This window comes from Fringilla coelebs (assembly GCF_963513975.1).
Source record: "Fringilla coelebs genome assembly, chromosome: 3".
Taxonomy (NCBI): domain Eukaryota; kingdom Metazoa; phylum Chordata; class Aves; order Passeriformes; family Fringillidae; genus Fringilla; species Fringilla coelebs.
In genome coordinates this window covers 106,712,015-106,725,445 of record NC_140030.1, presented here as the reverse complement: position 1 = coordinate 106,725,445, position 13,431 = coordinate 106,712,015, and the positions used below count along the sequence as shown (strand labels likewise).

At 41.2% G+C, this 13,431-nt stretch overlaps 1 protein-coding gene across 1 annotated transcript in view; it reads right to left on the bottom strand.

Moving 5' to 3' along the window:
* Positions 1–422: 422 nt before the first annotated feature.
* The window catches only part of TMEM63A (transmembrane protein 63A), a 30,043-nt gene continuing 17,034 nt past the window's right edge, over positions 423–13,431 (bottom strand). Inside the window, exons 15-24 of the mRNA XM_084202246.1 lie at positions 12,992–13,145; positions 12,127–12,233; positions 10,457–10,543; positions 9,780–9,842; positions 8,779–8,941; positions 7,829–7,934; positions 6,709–6,876; positions 3,285–3,400; positions 2,262–2,324; positions 423–1,520 (exon numbers count right to left, since the gene is read on the bottom strand). Of these exons, the coding sequence (XP_084058372.1) occupies positions 1,350–1,520; positions 2,262–2,324; positions 3,285–3,400; positions 6,709–6,876; positions 7,829–7,934; positions 8,779–8,941; positions 9,780–9,842; positions 10,457–10,543; positions 12,127–12,233; positions 12,992–13,145 (1,198 nt within the window). The 3' untranslated portion in view covers positions 423–1,349. The remainder of the gene's footprint in view (positions 1,521–2,261; positions 2,325–3,284; positions 3,401–6,708; positions 6,877–7,828; positions 7,935–8,778; positions 8,942–9,779; positions 9,843–10,456; positions 10,544–12,126; positions 12,234–12,991; positions 13,146–13,431) is intronic.

Genomic DNA, 13,431 nt, shown 5'->3' with positions numbered 1-13,431 from the left:
CAGGCAGGTCTCATGCTCAGCCCTTGTCTGAGTGCTGTTCTTGGGAAGCTGGAGGCAGTCCTGCAAGACACTGAACATCTGCACACATTTATGGCACAAAATCTCCCTCAGTCTCAAGATGTTGCTGCTTTACAGACATGCTAGAAAAGGTCAAAATCAGGAAATAACAGTTTAACAACAAGCAAGGAAACAGAGGTCCAAAAGCTTCTCCTACCCATAGGTCACCAAGATTCGTCCCCTAGAGAAATCCAAAAGCATTCAAATTCCTCATGGGACATACTGTCATCCTAAGGCTTGTGGCAGTGCTCTTATGAAGAGTTCATGACCATGCTGAGAGGCAGCCAACAAAAGGACTGTTTCAACATACAGAGAAAATAATAAATAAATCAAGACAGCCTGAAATTTTCCAAAACTCAGTGTTTTATTGCTCCGTGATTATTAGTTACACTTTGACACATTGCACTTCAGAATAGATTAGCACCTACTACATAATTTAAAAACTTAGTATCTTACAACTCACATAATTGGCACAATAGAGAAAACCCAGAGATCTGTAATTTTGACCCAAGACTAAAAGAGATAAAATGTTTACATCCTTTATTGTTGGCAGGTGAGCTTTCATTGTGGAAGGCCCTTAAAAATAGTGAACAGAAACTAAGAACCTAAATGCCCTCCAAAAATATATAAAAACAGTATCAGATAAATCACTCCCTTCTTTACACCAGCCTTTTTGCTTTGGTACTTTTAGTACCCAAGTGCACAGTTATTCCCTCATCTCTTTCAAGGAAAAAAAAAAAAAAGTAACATGATCAAATCTATGCTGACTACTTTGGGTGAAAAGAGGAGAGACTCCCACACACCATTCTCAGCACCCACACAAACAGCATTTTCATCAAAAGTGGCATTGTCTCAGGATTTAACACATCCCAAGAGGTTTATAAATAATAAATGTTGGGGGTTTTTAAAAAGGGAAGAATTATTTTGAATAAATAAATGACAGCTCTAATAGCTGCATTGGCTTTGGTGACCAGTTATCTATATGCAGCATAAGTTATCTTCATAAGGCAAGTGATGAGCTAGCAGAAGTGAAGTCCCTGAGGATCAGCATCTCCACGTTCAACTTATTTGTTTCACAACGTGTGTAGACAGCCTGGAAAACAATCAGTCCCAAGGCATCTGCTTTTTAATCTCCCAGCACAGCTGCAGACCACACAATGAATTATTTCTGTACCTTTTCTGCAGGCAGGAATACATAAATAACGCCGAATACTTAAGAGGAGGAGGCAGGGAATTAGTTCTGCTAAACCTGGGCCAAGTGCTCCACCTTGTGTTCGTGCTCACAACACAGCTCAGAGCGAAGCTCCCGATGCCTGCCCCACCCCTGCAGGTCCTGTGGCGTAGCTTCTGATTCCTTCTGCCTGGGAACAAGTGTTGTCCATGGTGCCGTAGGACTGCTGCTCCGCGGGGGCCAGCACCGTCCTTTCGGTGGGATGGGGACGCAAAACCTGCGGGACGTACATCTGAAATCACAAGTGGAGGCTTTTAGTGGTCTCTCAAAGCACAGTGCTTTGAGATGGGACAACTGGAGGCAGTCCTGCAAGACACTGAACATTTATGGCACACATTTATGGCACAAAATCTCCTTCAATCTCAAGGTGTTGCTGCTTTACAGACAGACATCATAGAAAAAGTCAAATCAGGAAATAACAGTTTAACAACAAGCAAGGAAACAGAGGGCCAAGAGCTTCTCCTATCCAGGAGAGTTTTCCCCTTGTCACTCTTCTCTTCATCCTTTTCCCATTCTTCACTTTAACACCTTTTGCACCCTGCTGGAGGCTTCCTGGTGCAACATTCACCTGCACCTCCTGACTGTGGCACCTCCTACCTCAGTCCTACATCCTTCTCAGTGACATGGCAAGCAAGACCTGCTACGTGTCACAACATTCAGAATCACAGCAGTGGCAATTGGCTGCATTTGGCAGCTGTCCAGATGTGAGGCTCTGTCTGGGGCAGGGCACAGAACACAGCACACAGCGCTGCTGGAAGCAGCGTGTCTCAGCCACTCCTAAAACAGCAGCCAAAGGTACTTCTGGAACACCACCTGGGAGCCCAGCTGCAGAACTCTCTGGTCTCACATGCACATGGGGAAATCCCACAATCCATGCAGAATAATGTGTGCTCCACAAGCTCTTTGATAAGCAGGGTGAGAAATTAGGTTTTTCTAGGAAAAGTAAGGGAATAGTAGTAACTCAGCTTCTTACAGAAGACGTTGGGACTGTTGGTACATCTGTGTCTTTTCCTCTTTCACCTTGTGTGTCTTCAATCTGTAACCAGCAATAGGTGGAGAAAGAGAGAGAGACAACATCAAACTGGTGGGTGAAAACAATACACACAGAGCATGAACACCCAAAACCTGCACAGACAGATCTCAGTGCAGTTCTGGCACTCTCTTCACCAGTCCTTCTACACAGAATCATAGAAAGGTTTGGCTTAGAAGGGACCTTAGACATCATTGAGTTCCAAACCCGTGCCATGGGCAGGGACACCTTCTACTAGGCCAGGTTACTCCAAGTTCCATTCAGCCTGGCCTTGAACACTTCCAGGGATGAGCATCCACAACATCACTGAGCAACCTGTGCTAGTGCCTCAGCAACCTCACAGCAAAGAATTTCTTACTACTACCTAATCTAAACCTACTGTCTGTTTAAAGCCATTCCCCCTTGTCCTCTCACTACATGCTCTTGTAAAAAGTCTCTCTCCACCTTGTTTTGTTAGGCTGCCTGGAAGGGAAGCCTTTTTTTGGAAGGCTGCAATTAGGCCAGCCCAGAGCTTTCTCTTCTGCAAGCTGAACACCCCCAATCCTCTCAGTCTGGCCTCATAGCAGAGGTGCTCCATCACTCTGATCATCTTGGTTGTAGTCTCTGGATTTGCTCCAAGAGCTCCATGTCCTTCTTTGTGCTGGAACCCCAGAGCTGGATGCAGCCCTGCAGGTGAGGTGTCTCCAGAGCAGAGGGGCAGAATCCCCTCCCTCAACCTACTGGCCACACTGCTGGGGATGCAGCCCAGGATACTTTTTCCATACTGCTTTTTTCTCTCAAATTCAGTTCCTGCAGACACAGAGACTTTCCACTCTGCCAAGCAGCCTACCTGTACTACAGGCTCTCTTCAGCCATCTTCCCATGAACAGACACTGCCAGCAGGAAGAAGGGACAACCCACCAGGAACAGTTGGTGCTCCATCAAGCACACAGGTAGGTGCTGAAAAATCAGGTATCCATCACTTACCCTATAATTCAGTGGGCTCAGGTACTTGAAACAGCCAAAACAAGTGTAAGCCAAGCAAATAACAATAGTGATGTTGACAACCAGCAAGGTAAACATTGTTGTAGGTGCTTTAAAACCTAGAAAAATATCCAAAGAATACAATATAAAAACACATAGCAGAAAAATTAAAAAAAAAAATCAAAAGAAGTCTTTATTTATCCTCCTCATTTTCAGAAGCCTCATGGATTTTTTTTTTTTTCTTAGAGGAATGGGCAGCCCACTTCCAGCTACAAACAAGAGAATGTCATCATACACTAAGTTCTCCCACTCTTCCTAGAGGCCAAGAAATGTTGCTGTAATACCTAAATGATAGACAAGACTCAGAGTGATTCTTCTCCTCCCTCATTCATCCATTCTGGAGCCACTTCTTAATTACTTTCAGTAATGATCTGTGAAATATAATCTTAATTGCATTGATTAATTATGATGATGGCACCAAACTGGATGGTTTGCCATTAGCTCAAAGAGATGGAGGTGGGGCAAGAGGAGAATCAAAATGGTCTTGGTAGATAAAATCATCCCACCTGCTTTAAAGGATCAAAACAAACAGACAAAAAAAACCAATACCAAGATAAAACTGTATGTAGGAAACAGCAAATAAATACAATTTGGAAGGAAAAATAAATGTAGATATGAGGGATAACAATAGCACCGCAGCATACAACTGCTGGAAAGCAGTCAACAGTGGGATGGTACCAAAGAACATGGGAAGAGAGGGAAATGAAAAAAAAGACAAGTCTCTGGCACCTATACAAAAGAATTCAGTGCTACTAAGCCTTCAGCTGGGCAGCCTTGTCTACAATAAAATATGGACAGAACTGGGAAGAATCCAAGGAAAAAGATCAAGAGAAGGAACAGTAAATATGAACTAGACTGATAGGTAAGTTTTTATTCAGGGAAAGCCTGAATAAACAGGAATAAACAACAGGAAAGGACATGGTTTCCTAGCATGGAAAAAGTATTAAAGATTACAGTGACTTCTTATTTTCCAGATCCACTAGAGAAATATTCTAAAGAAATTAATCTCATTTTGCATTAAAGATGACTTGAATAGAATATTAGGAGAAAATAATCAGCAATGCAAGCCCTAGCTGTTTCCAAGCTTCTTCAGACAAAAGAGGCAGCACCACCTCTCAGACATTTTTGTAGTAACTCCAGCATATGCAGTGGCACAGAATAGACAAGTTTTACACTTTAGCAGGTTATAGAAGCTCTGTACAGGTCTGTTCACAAAGGGAAAACCACCACACACATGCAAAAAACAAAACCAAAAAAGCCCTACAAACACATCATTGTTCAAACCAAAAAAGGAAGTGAAAAAACCTCCCTAGGGGTATTCTGGAATGTCCTTCAGAGGAGGTTGTTTTTATGAGCACAGGTTACACAAGTATTTATCAGGTGATGAGGTGTGTCTACACCAAAGCCAATGTATGGTGCAAACCACAAGGCAAACAGCAGAAATTAGGGGAGGAAAAGTCTCCCACATCAGTTTTCCCTGCACTGTGTCCTCAGAACTCCTGCCTGCCAACAGCTCTGGAGAACATGGGATTCAAGTGACTGCCCCAGGAGATGGGACTTGAACTGCAGAGAGGACATCACCTCCTCTGTGGTGAGAGGCCCAGTGGTGTAGGGGGTGGGTGGGTGGATGGTAGGCATGAGTTGAGAAAGAATACAGGCACCGAGAAAGAAAAACTGAGTACAGCCTCTCACCTTCTGTATGCAGTCAGGTGGTTTTTGATCCTGACTGAGAACTGGGGGAGAGGTCTTTCCAGCCTTACATTAACATATGAGGAGTGAGAAACCAGAGTATTGTCACTGGACTCTGCAACCAGACTGAAACATCCATATCAAGCCAACCACACAAGTCAATGACCAAGCCATCAAGCTTTACACCATAAACTGATCAATTTTGCAGATGAGGAAGCAGAGCTCTCTTATCCTTCCTTCCTTCCTTCTTTTTGGCACAAGAAGCATCAGTGAAATCAATGGCAATGAAATCAAAGTATCAAATTTCTACCTCTCAGACTGCACTGTGCACAGACAAACCACTGAATAACATCCTGTAAACAGGATCCTCTACACTGACCAAGCCAAACATGGTAATCCAGCCTGTGCTTTCCATTATTAAGGTCCCCTGACCTTAATAAAAATGATGGTTTTACCATGCAGAACTAGAAAACATTATAATAAAGATTTAATTTTTACTTCACCAGGATTTCCTTCCTAACAATTAAAGAGGTGCATCAGATGCTGAGTGCTTGGAGTTGATTTTTCTAAAGCATGCTCTAGAAATTCTCCTGGTAATTTAGAAGACCAGATTTATTGGTCTTCCTGGTTGCAAAAGCAGCTCTCAAAACAAGGGAAAAAACAAGCTCTCAAACATACAAGTAACGCAGGAACACCTATTCAAATCCAAGGACAGCCTGAAGCAATAGTTCCAAGTGCCTCTTGCATCCACAAGGAGATTTCCCTCTAGTTTTACCTCTCCCTAAAGCTGGATGACAGCCTGCCAACAATACCTTTCTGACTGCTGGTAGGCTAAAAAACACAATGCAGATGTAATCATTTGTCATGAGGGCACAATACAGTCAGCCTGTCAGGAGCTTCCTTCTAAAGAAGGGGAATCCAACCCTTCCAGCACCACTGACATCCCCATTCCATGCCAAATGCTTTATCCTGAATCATGGATAAAATCCCATAAGCTGTTGCCTACCTTTTTCTGACATCAAAGCTGTGGCTACAGCACAGCCAATACAATCAATGCCAAGTATTTGCAAAACACAGAATGTTTGTATTTGAAAGATCAATTACTACAGAATATGAGGTTTTAAACTCCAGTGTGGAGAAGAGAGTCACCATCTCAATTGAGTCTTCCATGTAAATTTGATGGATGATGTTGAACACACAAGGACTAGCATTAGCCAGCATTTTAGCAATTTTTCCTAAGTGATGGCTGTACAATCAAGACAGCAGCCAATTCAGCCAGGCAAATTAAACTTAGGCCAGGCTGCACAAATGCAGGTAGTGAAGCCAGTGATCATCTTACTATAAAGAGCTAATTCTGAGTAGATTTTTGTTCCGTGTAATGATTTTTACTGTCACTTCACAGCCCAACTGGCCAATTCCAAGTGTACTGATTTAAGGAATACATGATGTCCTGTGAAATGAAGGAACGTGGAGCCCCATGCTAACAGTTTAATATATCAGCCATCTCCATCAAAGGCTCTTGTGCAAACCTTGTGTAGTTCACAGAAAACCACCATGACTCCCCCTTTCGGGAAGGAAATAGAAAAGTCCACAAAGCTTATGAAAGCTTTATGGGAGCTCACATCTAATTCAAGGATGCTGGCAAGAGAGCTGGGAGCTGGAAACAGGTCATACTTACCCAGCCTCACAAATGAGTAAAAATAGAGCCAGAAAAGGCAGAGGATGGGAGCTGCCAGGGCCTGATTGACAGCTGCAAAGTGCATCTTCTTCTCCAGCTTGGCAGGGAGATAGGCATAGTAGAGGTTGTGACGGTCCACCATGTGCTTCAGTAGGATGTAGATCAAACCTGGCAGGGAAATCAGGAGAGCCAAGCAGAAGCTGTTGAAGGTTTGATAAAGAGCAGCAACTCTGTGAGGAGATCTGCACTAACCAAGTGAGTGGATCCAGTCCAGGCACAAGGGGGGTACAGCTGCAAGACAGCACCTGCTCCTAAAGCTTAGGAGCTGAGCTTGCTGCATCTCCACCCCTCCCCTCACCACACACTTCTCTGTGGTGCCTCTTGTGCTCCCAGGGAGAGCCCAGAGCTCCTTCCAGGTGCTGGCACATGAAGCCAAGCCAGTAGGGAAGATTTCCCAACTCCTCTTCCACTGTTGCTGGTAAGGAAGGCATGACAGTGCTTTAACATCTCCCTCTCAGCCTTCACCAGATTGAAGACTGGATTTCAAGTCAGCTATTCCTTATCCAAACAAAGAGCCAGCAACTGCTGTGGCAGTTATGAATTGCAACAGCTCTGGGATGCAGTGGCACATTCAGATATTTACAACTGCATACAAAACAGAATGTAAGTAAATATCAATTACATTGTTACATAAAAATTGGCAACATTCTCCCAATAATAAAGTTGTTGATTAAACCAGTTCTGAACAATATCTAATTTAGATAATTATCTTGTATCTAGCTCTGTAAAGTTTTGGATTAGAAAATGAAAATACCAACTATATAAAACTTAGTACTACTTATGTCTGATCTAAACCCATCACTATCAAAGCCAGTACACTCAAATTTGAGAAATAAAATAAACATCTAATAGATATTAAATGTATTTTCAACTTCTAAAGGCAGTACAAGAGCTAGAGTAATTCATCATCTTTTTCACTTCTTCCACAAGAAGGGAAGGAAACTTGGATCCAAGTCCTAAGGATTATCAGCATTTGAATGGGAATAAGAATGCAGAGCTGAGCCATCCAAACTTCCCACATGCCCCATCTCACTCCCACAGTGCCTACTGGAAAACTTACCAAAAGGGACAATGATGGGACATGTGATGCTGTAGGCCATAATGACAGTGAACACACACAGCATCCAGGCATACATTGCTCCAAATTCATATTCAAATGCCTGTTGCTAGGAACAAAAACAAAACACCCAAAACTCTCAAGTCATCCATCAATGTGTCAGGAGTTAAGAATAGATTCCCTAAAGCAACAATTCACCTTATCTTATTCATTCTGAGAGATCAGTTATTTCCCTATGAGGAAGAAATGATGTAATTAGATGAAGTATTTTGTGTTTTTATTACCTGGACATACAGAAAAGCTGCTGTTTCTTTCTTAGCCTTAAAGTAATTTCTCAGAGAATCTGCATCTACAAGAAGATTGTTGTAAAATCACAAGGCAGAAAATAATCGTGCCTTCACCTCACTGTGGTAGCTCTATACAGGCTTAAATTCCCATTGGAACACCTGGAATTTCAAGCTATGGGATAACACTTCACCTGGAGGTTAAAGTCCACCTCTTAAAAAGGAATATAGGCAAAAGTATATCTTTTGTTAGGTGTATGTTCAGTTTAAAGCAAGTTGTACACACCTGATGGCTGACAGAAGAAACTAGCTCTAGACAGTTTTGAACAAAAAAAAGACCCCTGAAGTTCAGACTATGAGATAAAATCAGAACTGTTCTATAAAATCCAAATCATAAAACTCTGACTTAGAGCTATGAAGAGATTGATACCTGAAACTCAGAGCTTGGGTTTTGATTTTTTTACAATTTCTGACTGGAATAAATCCCTCCCTGGTATCTGTGCTGTGAATGAAGGGAATACGAACCTGTCGTGGACAAGCGAAACAAAGGCTAAAAAAAACCCCAAACGTCAGGAGATGATAGTTAATGGTATGAAGGATGGGTGCTGCCACTGTTTCTGACAAGGATCAGCCATTGAAATGCCTCCTGCTCAGGAGGGGCTCCAGTACCTGTTTGATGTTTTTCCTCTCTGCTGTGGACTTGGCCATGATCATGCGTATGGTGTAGAGGATGAGGCCCGGCAGGCGCAGCAGCTCCATCCCATTGCCCACAAAGGCAGAGGCAATCACATAGTTCACAAAGAAAGCTCCCTGGTCAGGCAGGAAGACACATCTGCCAGGAAAGACACCAGACACTGACTGGGAGGAAGGCAAGCAAACACTGGAGGTGTACAATGTATCCCTATTGCCTTTGGAAATCTCTTAGAGTAAGAATAAGCCCTATATAGGTTAGGAAGTGGCCAGCAGGACTTCTGATAATCCTGTTGTAAAAGAACACTGCACAGCTACAAATGCAGCCAGGGTAGTATGTAAGAGCCTGTCTGACTTGCAGTTCAGATGAGGAATAAACTGCTCACAAAAAGATGCAGCAGCCTCATGGGTGGCTGAGAGCAGACAAGAGCATCATCTGATGTCTGCAACAGCAACCTGACACAAGATGAGATAAGACTGCAATAGAATAATCATCTCTCCCCTAACTTAGTAACTCCTAATTGTCTTCCTGTTACCAATTTTGAAACTGCATTTGGAAATCTAATAATTGCATTCTGTTCTTTCCCTCCAGGCACAGGAACTTAAAATAACCAGTATCTGCAAATTTGCAATGTAATGTGTGTAGAAACATACATTTTTCAGAAAGAGAACTGCTGCAGCTCTTTGGTCTCACTGTAATCCTTGAGAAGATCCCCTGTCCATTATATGCAACAATCCTCATCCAATTCCAATATCTTATCATCTTTTCTGTGAAGAAATTCTTTCTAATGTCCAACCTTATTGTCTCCTCCCCTTATTCAGAAGCTCAACATCATCCCAAAGTAGCAACCCTGAGCAAATTTTAATAAACACTAACCAAGGACAGTAAACAGAAAAAAAAAAAAAAAAAAAATCTTGAATCCTAAGTATTTCTTTACAAAGGAATAGCAAAGAGAGAATATTATTTAGCTGATACTTACTCCAGCCTAACTGCAGAATCAGATGATTCTCTGTCAAACAGCCAGCGGAAAAAAAAATCCAGACTGAAAGAAAGATGGTGAATGTAATTCAGACACCCACACCTTAGTACTGCTTAAAAATGCTTCTCTTTTTAAGCAGCTTAAGTCAAGATAGTGCATAGAAAGAATTTAATCAAATAATCTAAACACTACTTCAGCTTTATCACAGTTACTGATAGCTGGAAATAAGAGATACAAAATTAAACAGAACAAAACCATCTACTTCATAGTAAAGTTTTATTATTAATTTTTAGATAAGACAAATACATGTCATCCGGGAAACAGTCAAAAACTGTACAGGTGGGAAAAAAGGACAGCTCCAACTGAAGTATAAGACACAGTCAGGAAACTTGGTTCTCAGCTATAATGGTGAGTATGGGCAAGTTTTAATTAGCCATTGATTTTACAAGGTCTTAAATCTCTTTGTTAAAAGAAAAGCCAGGCTTTGGAAACTTTTAAGGACTCTGAGGATCCCAGATGTAAGATGAATATTGAAACCTAATGTGTAATGATAACATAACCACACACACTGAAGGGAGTGGGGGTACACTGACTATACCTCACAACTAGAAAACACAAGTAAGATGTCTCATTATAAAAGTGCTCAGCCATTATCTCATTAAACTATGATTCTTTACCTGGTCAGACCAAGGGAAGGCAGAATCAACACCATGAAGATCAAAAATATGTAGACTTTATGCATCATTATTCTGTTCTCTGCAGATCTATCAACATAAAAAGGCACTGAGTGAGAAACTCATACTAAAAGCTGCCACATATGAAGGATCTTTCCTGAACAATGCCAGCACTTGTCAGACTCCCAGCTTCCCCTACCATATCACATTGCTACCAGATAAAAACCAAACATCTTTGAGATATTCACCAATGTGGACCAAGCAGAATTTCAGTAGCTTCTTGGGCAACAAAAACATTGCTGAATGTTATTCCAGCCTCTGGATGAGCACCACTGCAGGTCTGCACCACATGCATGGGGATTGCAACAAGCACAACTTGTCCCTCACCCAAAGACAATCTTGCAACAGCTTGGAAACAAACAGCTCTTCAAGTGCCACGCTAGGAGGGATTAAGCGGTTCAGAAAAGGGCACCACTGCCAAGAAACCAGACACTCAGACAACCACCCTCTCAGGTGTCAAGCCTTGGGGAACAACATGACACTACAAATGCTATTCCCTACTACAGCAACAGGAACATGGATCCAGTGACAGCCTTTTGCCAGAAAAGTGCAGCACTATGAGCACTTCAGACTCCTAGAGGTGGTATCTGATAGGGCTTTAAAACCATAGGGGTTTTATTATAGGAACACTTGGGCACTGTGAGACCTATCAGTGAGTAACTACACTGAGGCTTGAAATCAGACCTGTGATCTCTAGTGACTTCAGGAAATTATTTTAACGATGGAGAAGGGCTCAAAATTCATGTGTGCAGCACAGCTACCAAAACAAAGTTGATGACAAACATATAACTGTGACAAATAAACAATAGACTCTAGACATGGTGTCTTAGAAAAGCATTGTATAAAAATTCAAAAGCAAACCCACCAAATTTACCTTAGAATATAAAAACAAACTATGACTACAAGCTTTATGGATAAAGACTGAGTGGAGTTGAGATTGAAGTACCATGCTTTTATCTGTGTGTAGGTAAACAGGGCATCAAATGTGGTACTGCAAACCAAACTGTGCTGAGTTCTCCAAATCAGCAGTTCACTAGTGGGATTTATATCTCTGAGGCGCAGCAGCTCAGTGTGAAAGCCTTGCATTAACACATCTGCTGGGCCTTTGGCCCTGTAAGTCTTCTCAGATCACCACTGATATCCAACAGATCTGAGCTGTGAGCATGGAGTTACATCCAGACCATTTTGTCATCCAAACAACAAAAAGATGCATGCCCTTTTTATAAGTTGTCACCCTGGAGGGGATCCAAAGCACATGGCCTATCTTCCCAGAGTACAAGTTAATTATGAGCTTAGAGGCACTTCCCATGTTCCCGTTGAAGCTACACCTCCTGAGCCTGCTCAGACAATTTTTTTTTTCTGATTAAACACAAACAGGAGCAAAGTGGGGAGCAAGGGAAAGCATAAGCAAATCATGTGGTCATATTAGATTTGCTATGTGGGTTACAAATTACCCAAACCCTGAAGTGTGGTTATAACACTAGAAAGAGACAAGAGCTGGAAATTCCCTGCTAGGAGAGGTCTGCAGATTTGAGAGCTCTGTGAAAGATCAGCACTTCATTTATCTTTGTAGCTCAGCTGATAAGGTAAAAACAGAGGGAAAACTTGCTTACTTTGTCCAATGGGACTCCAGCAAAGTTGAGTAATAGACAATTGTTGGTAACAAAGCTGAGAAGGACCAGAGCAAGAGAGTTGGGAAAAACTGACTGATGACAGGATTCTAGTGGGGAAGAAAATAAGAATTAGTATTAAAAACACTTCAATGCAGTTGTGGTAGAACAGAGATGCTAATATTTTGCTTTTCGTAAATTATAGCAGGATGAACTGCAGAAATTATATTCAGATAGTCTTAAATTGAGTAGTGAGGGCTTAGCACTGGCATGCAAGACAAAAAACCAAAGTGAGATTTGGAATTAAATTCCATGAGAGTCTCACAAGTAGTTTTTATGTAGTTTACACTAGCTTGGGGAAATATTAAAAAAGAACAGCTTGCAAGTTGCTTTAGCTGCAGTCAAACTAGGATCAGATATATATGTCATCTTGCTTTGAATCCTATAAGCAAAATTTAAAAAAAAAACTTACCTCAGAGTTAGAAATCTGAATTTACCCCTTCTTACCATAAAAATCAAAATACAAGTTGGATTTGAAATTTCATTTTTTGCAAAGATTTTTTGATTACAACATTTAGAATTATTTAAGTTTGGACTGCAAATTTTTACCACAAATACATAAATGTGTTATAATAATATAAAATCTCAGATAAAAATTACTTCAGACTATTATCCAGGAACAAAAGAGGACTAAAGACCTGATTCTGGACTTATGGTTTTAATAAGCAGCTACATGAAACAATCCTGAGAATTTCAACTGAAGCTGGAAGGTAGGAATTTCTACTGAAGGTAAAACAATGAAACCCTATCACTTTACCAAAATTTTGGTCTGATCCACAGCTATATCCAAACACATGGCAATACTCACATTAAGGTAGTGAATAGGTTTAGTGACATTGAACTTGTCCATGGTTGAGATGATTATGGAAGGAGTAGTAAGAAAAAACAGCACAATAAAAAGAAGCAAATTAATGCAAGCCCATCTAAACCACCATTTCAATCCATGCACTGAAAGATTTTTCCTGGAGAAAGAAGTAAAAATAAAAAAGGCATTAAAACAAGCAGCAAGCATTTTCTGTTAAAAAAAGACATATACACTATCTGTCAAGTAACAGGTGGCACTGCTTTTTCTAAACTGAGCTTTCAAAGTTATATAACAAAGCACCACACAAGTTCCAGTTGCTATTAGAAATAAAGAGAACTGTGCAACCTCTCTTGGATGATGCTATAAATTGTGCTTGCACAAGAACATATCTTTCATTACACAAACACAATATCTAATCTACCTATGGTTTGGGATGAAACACT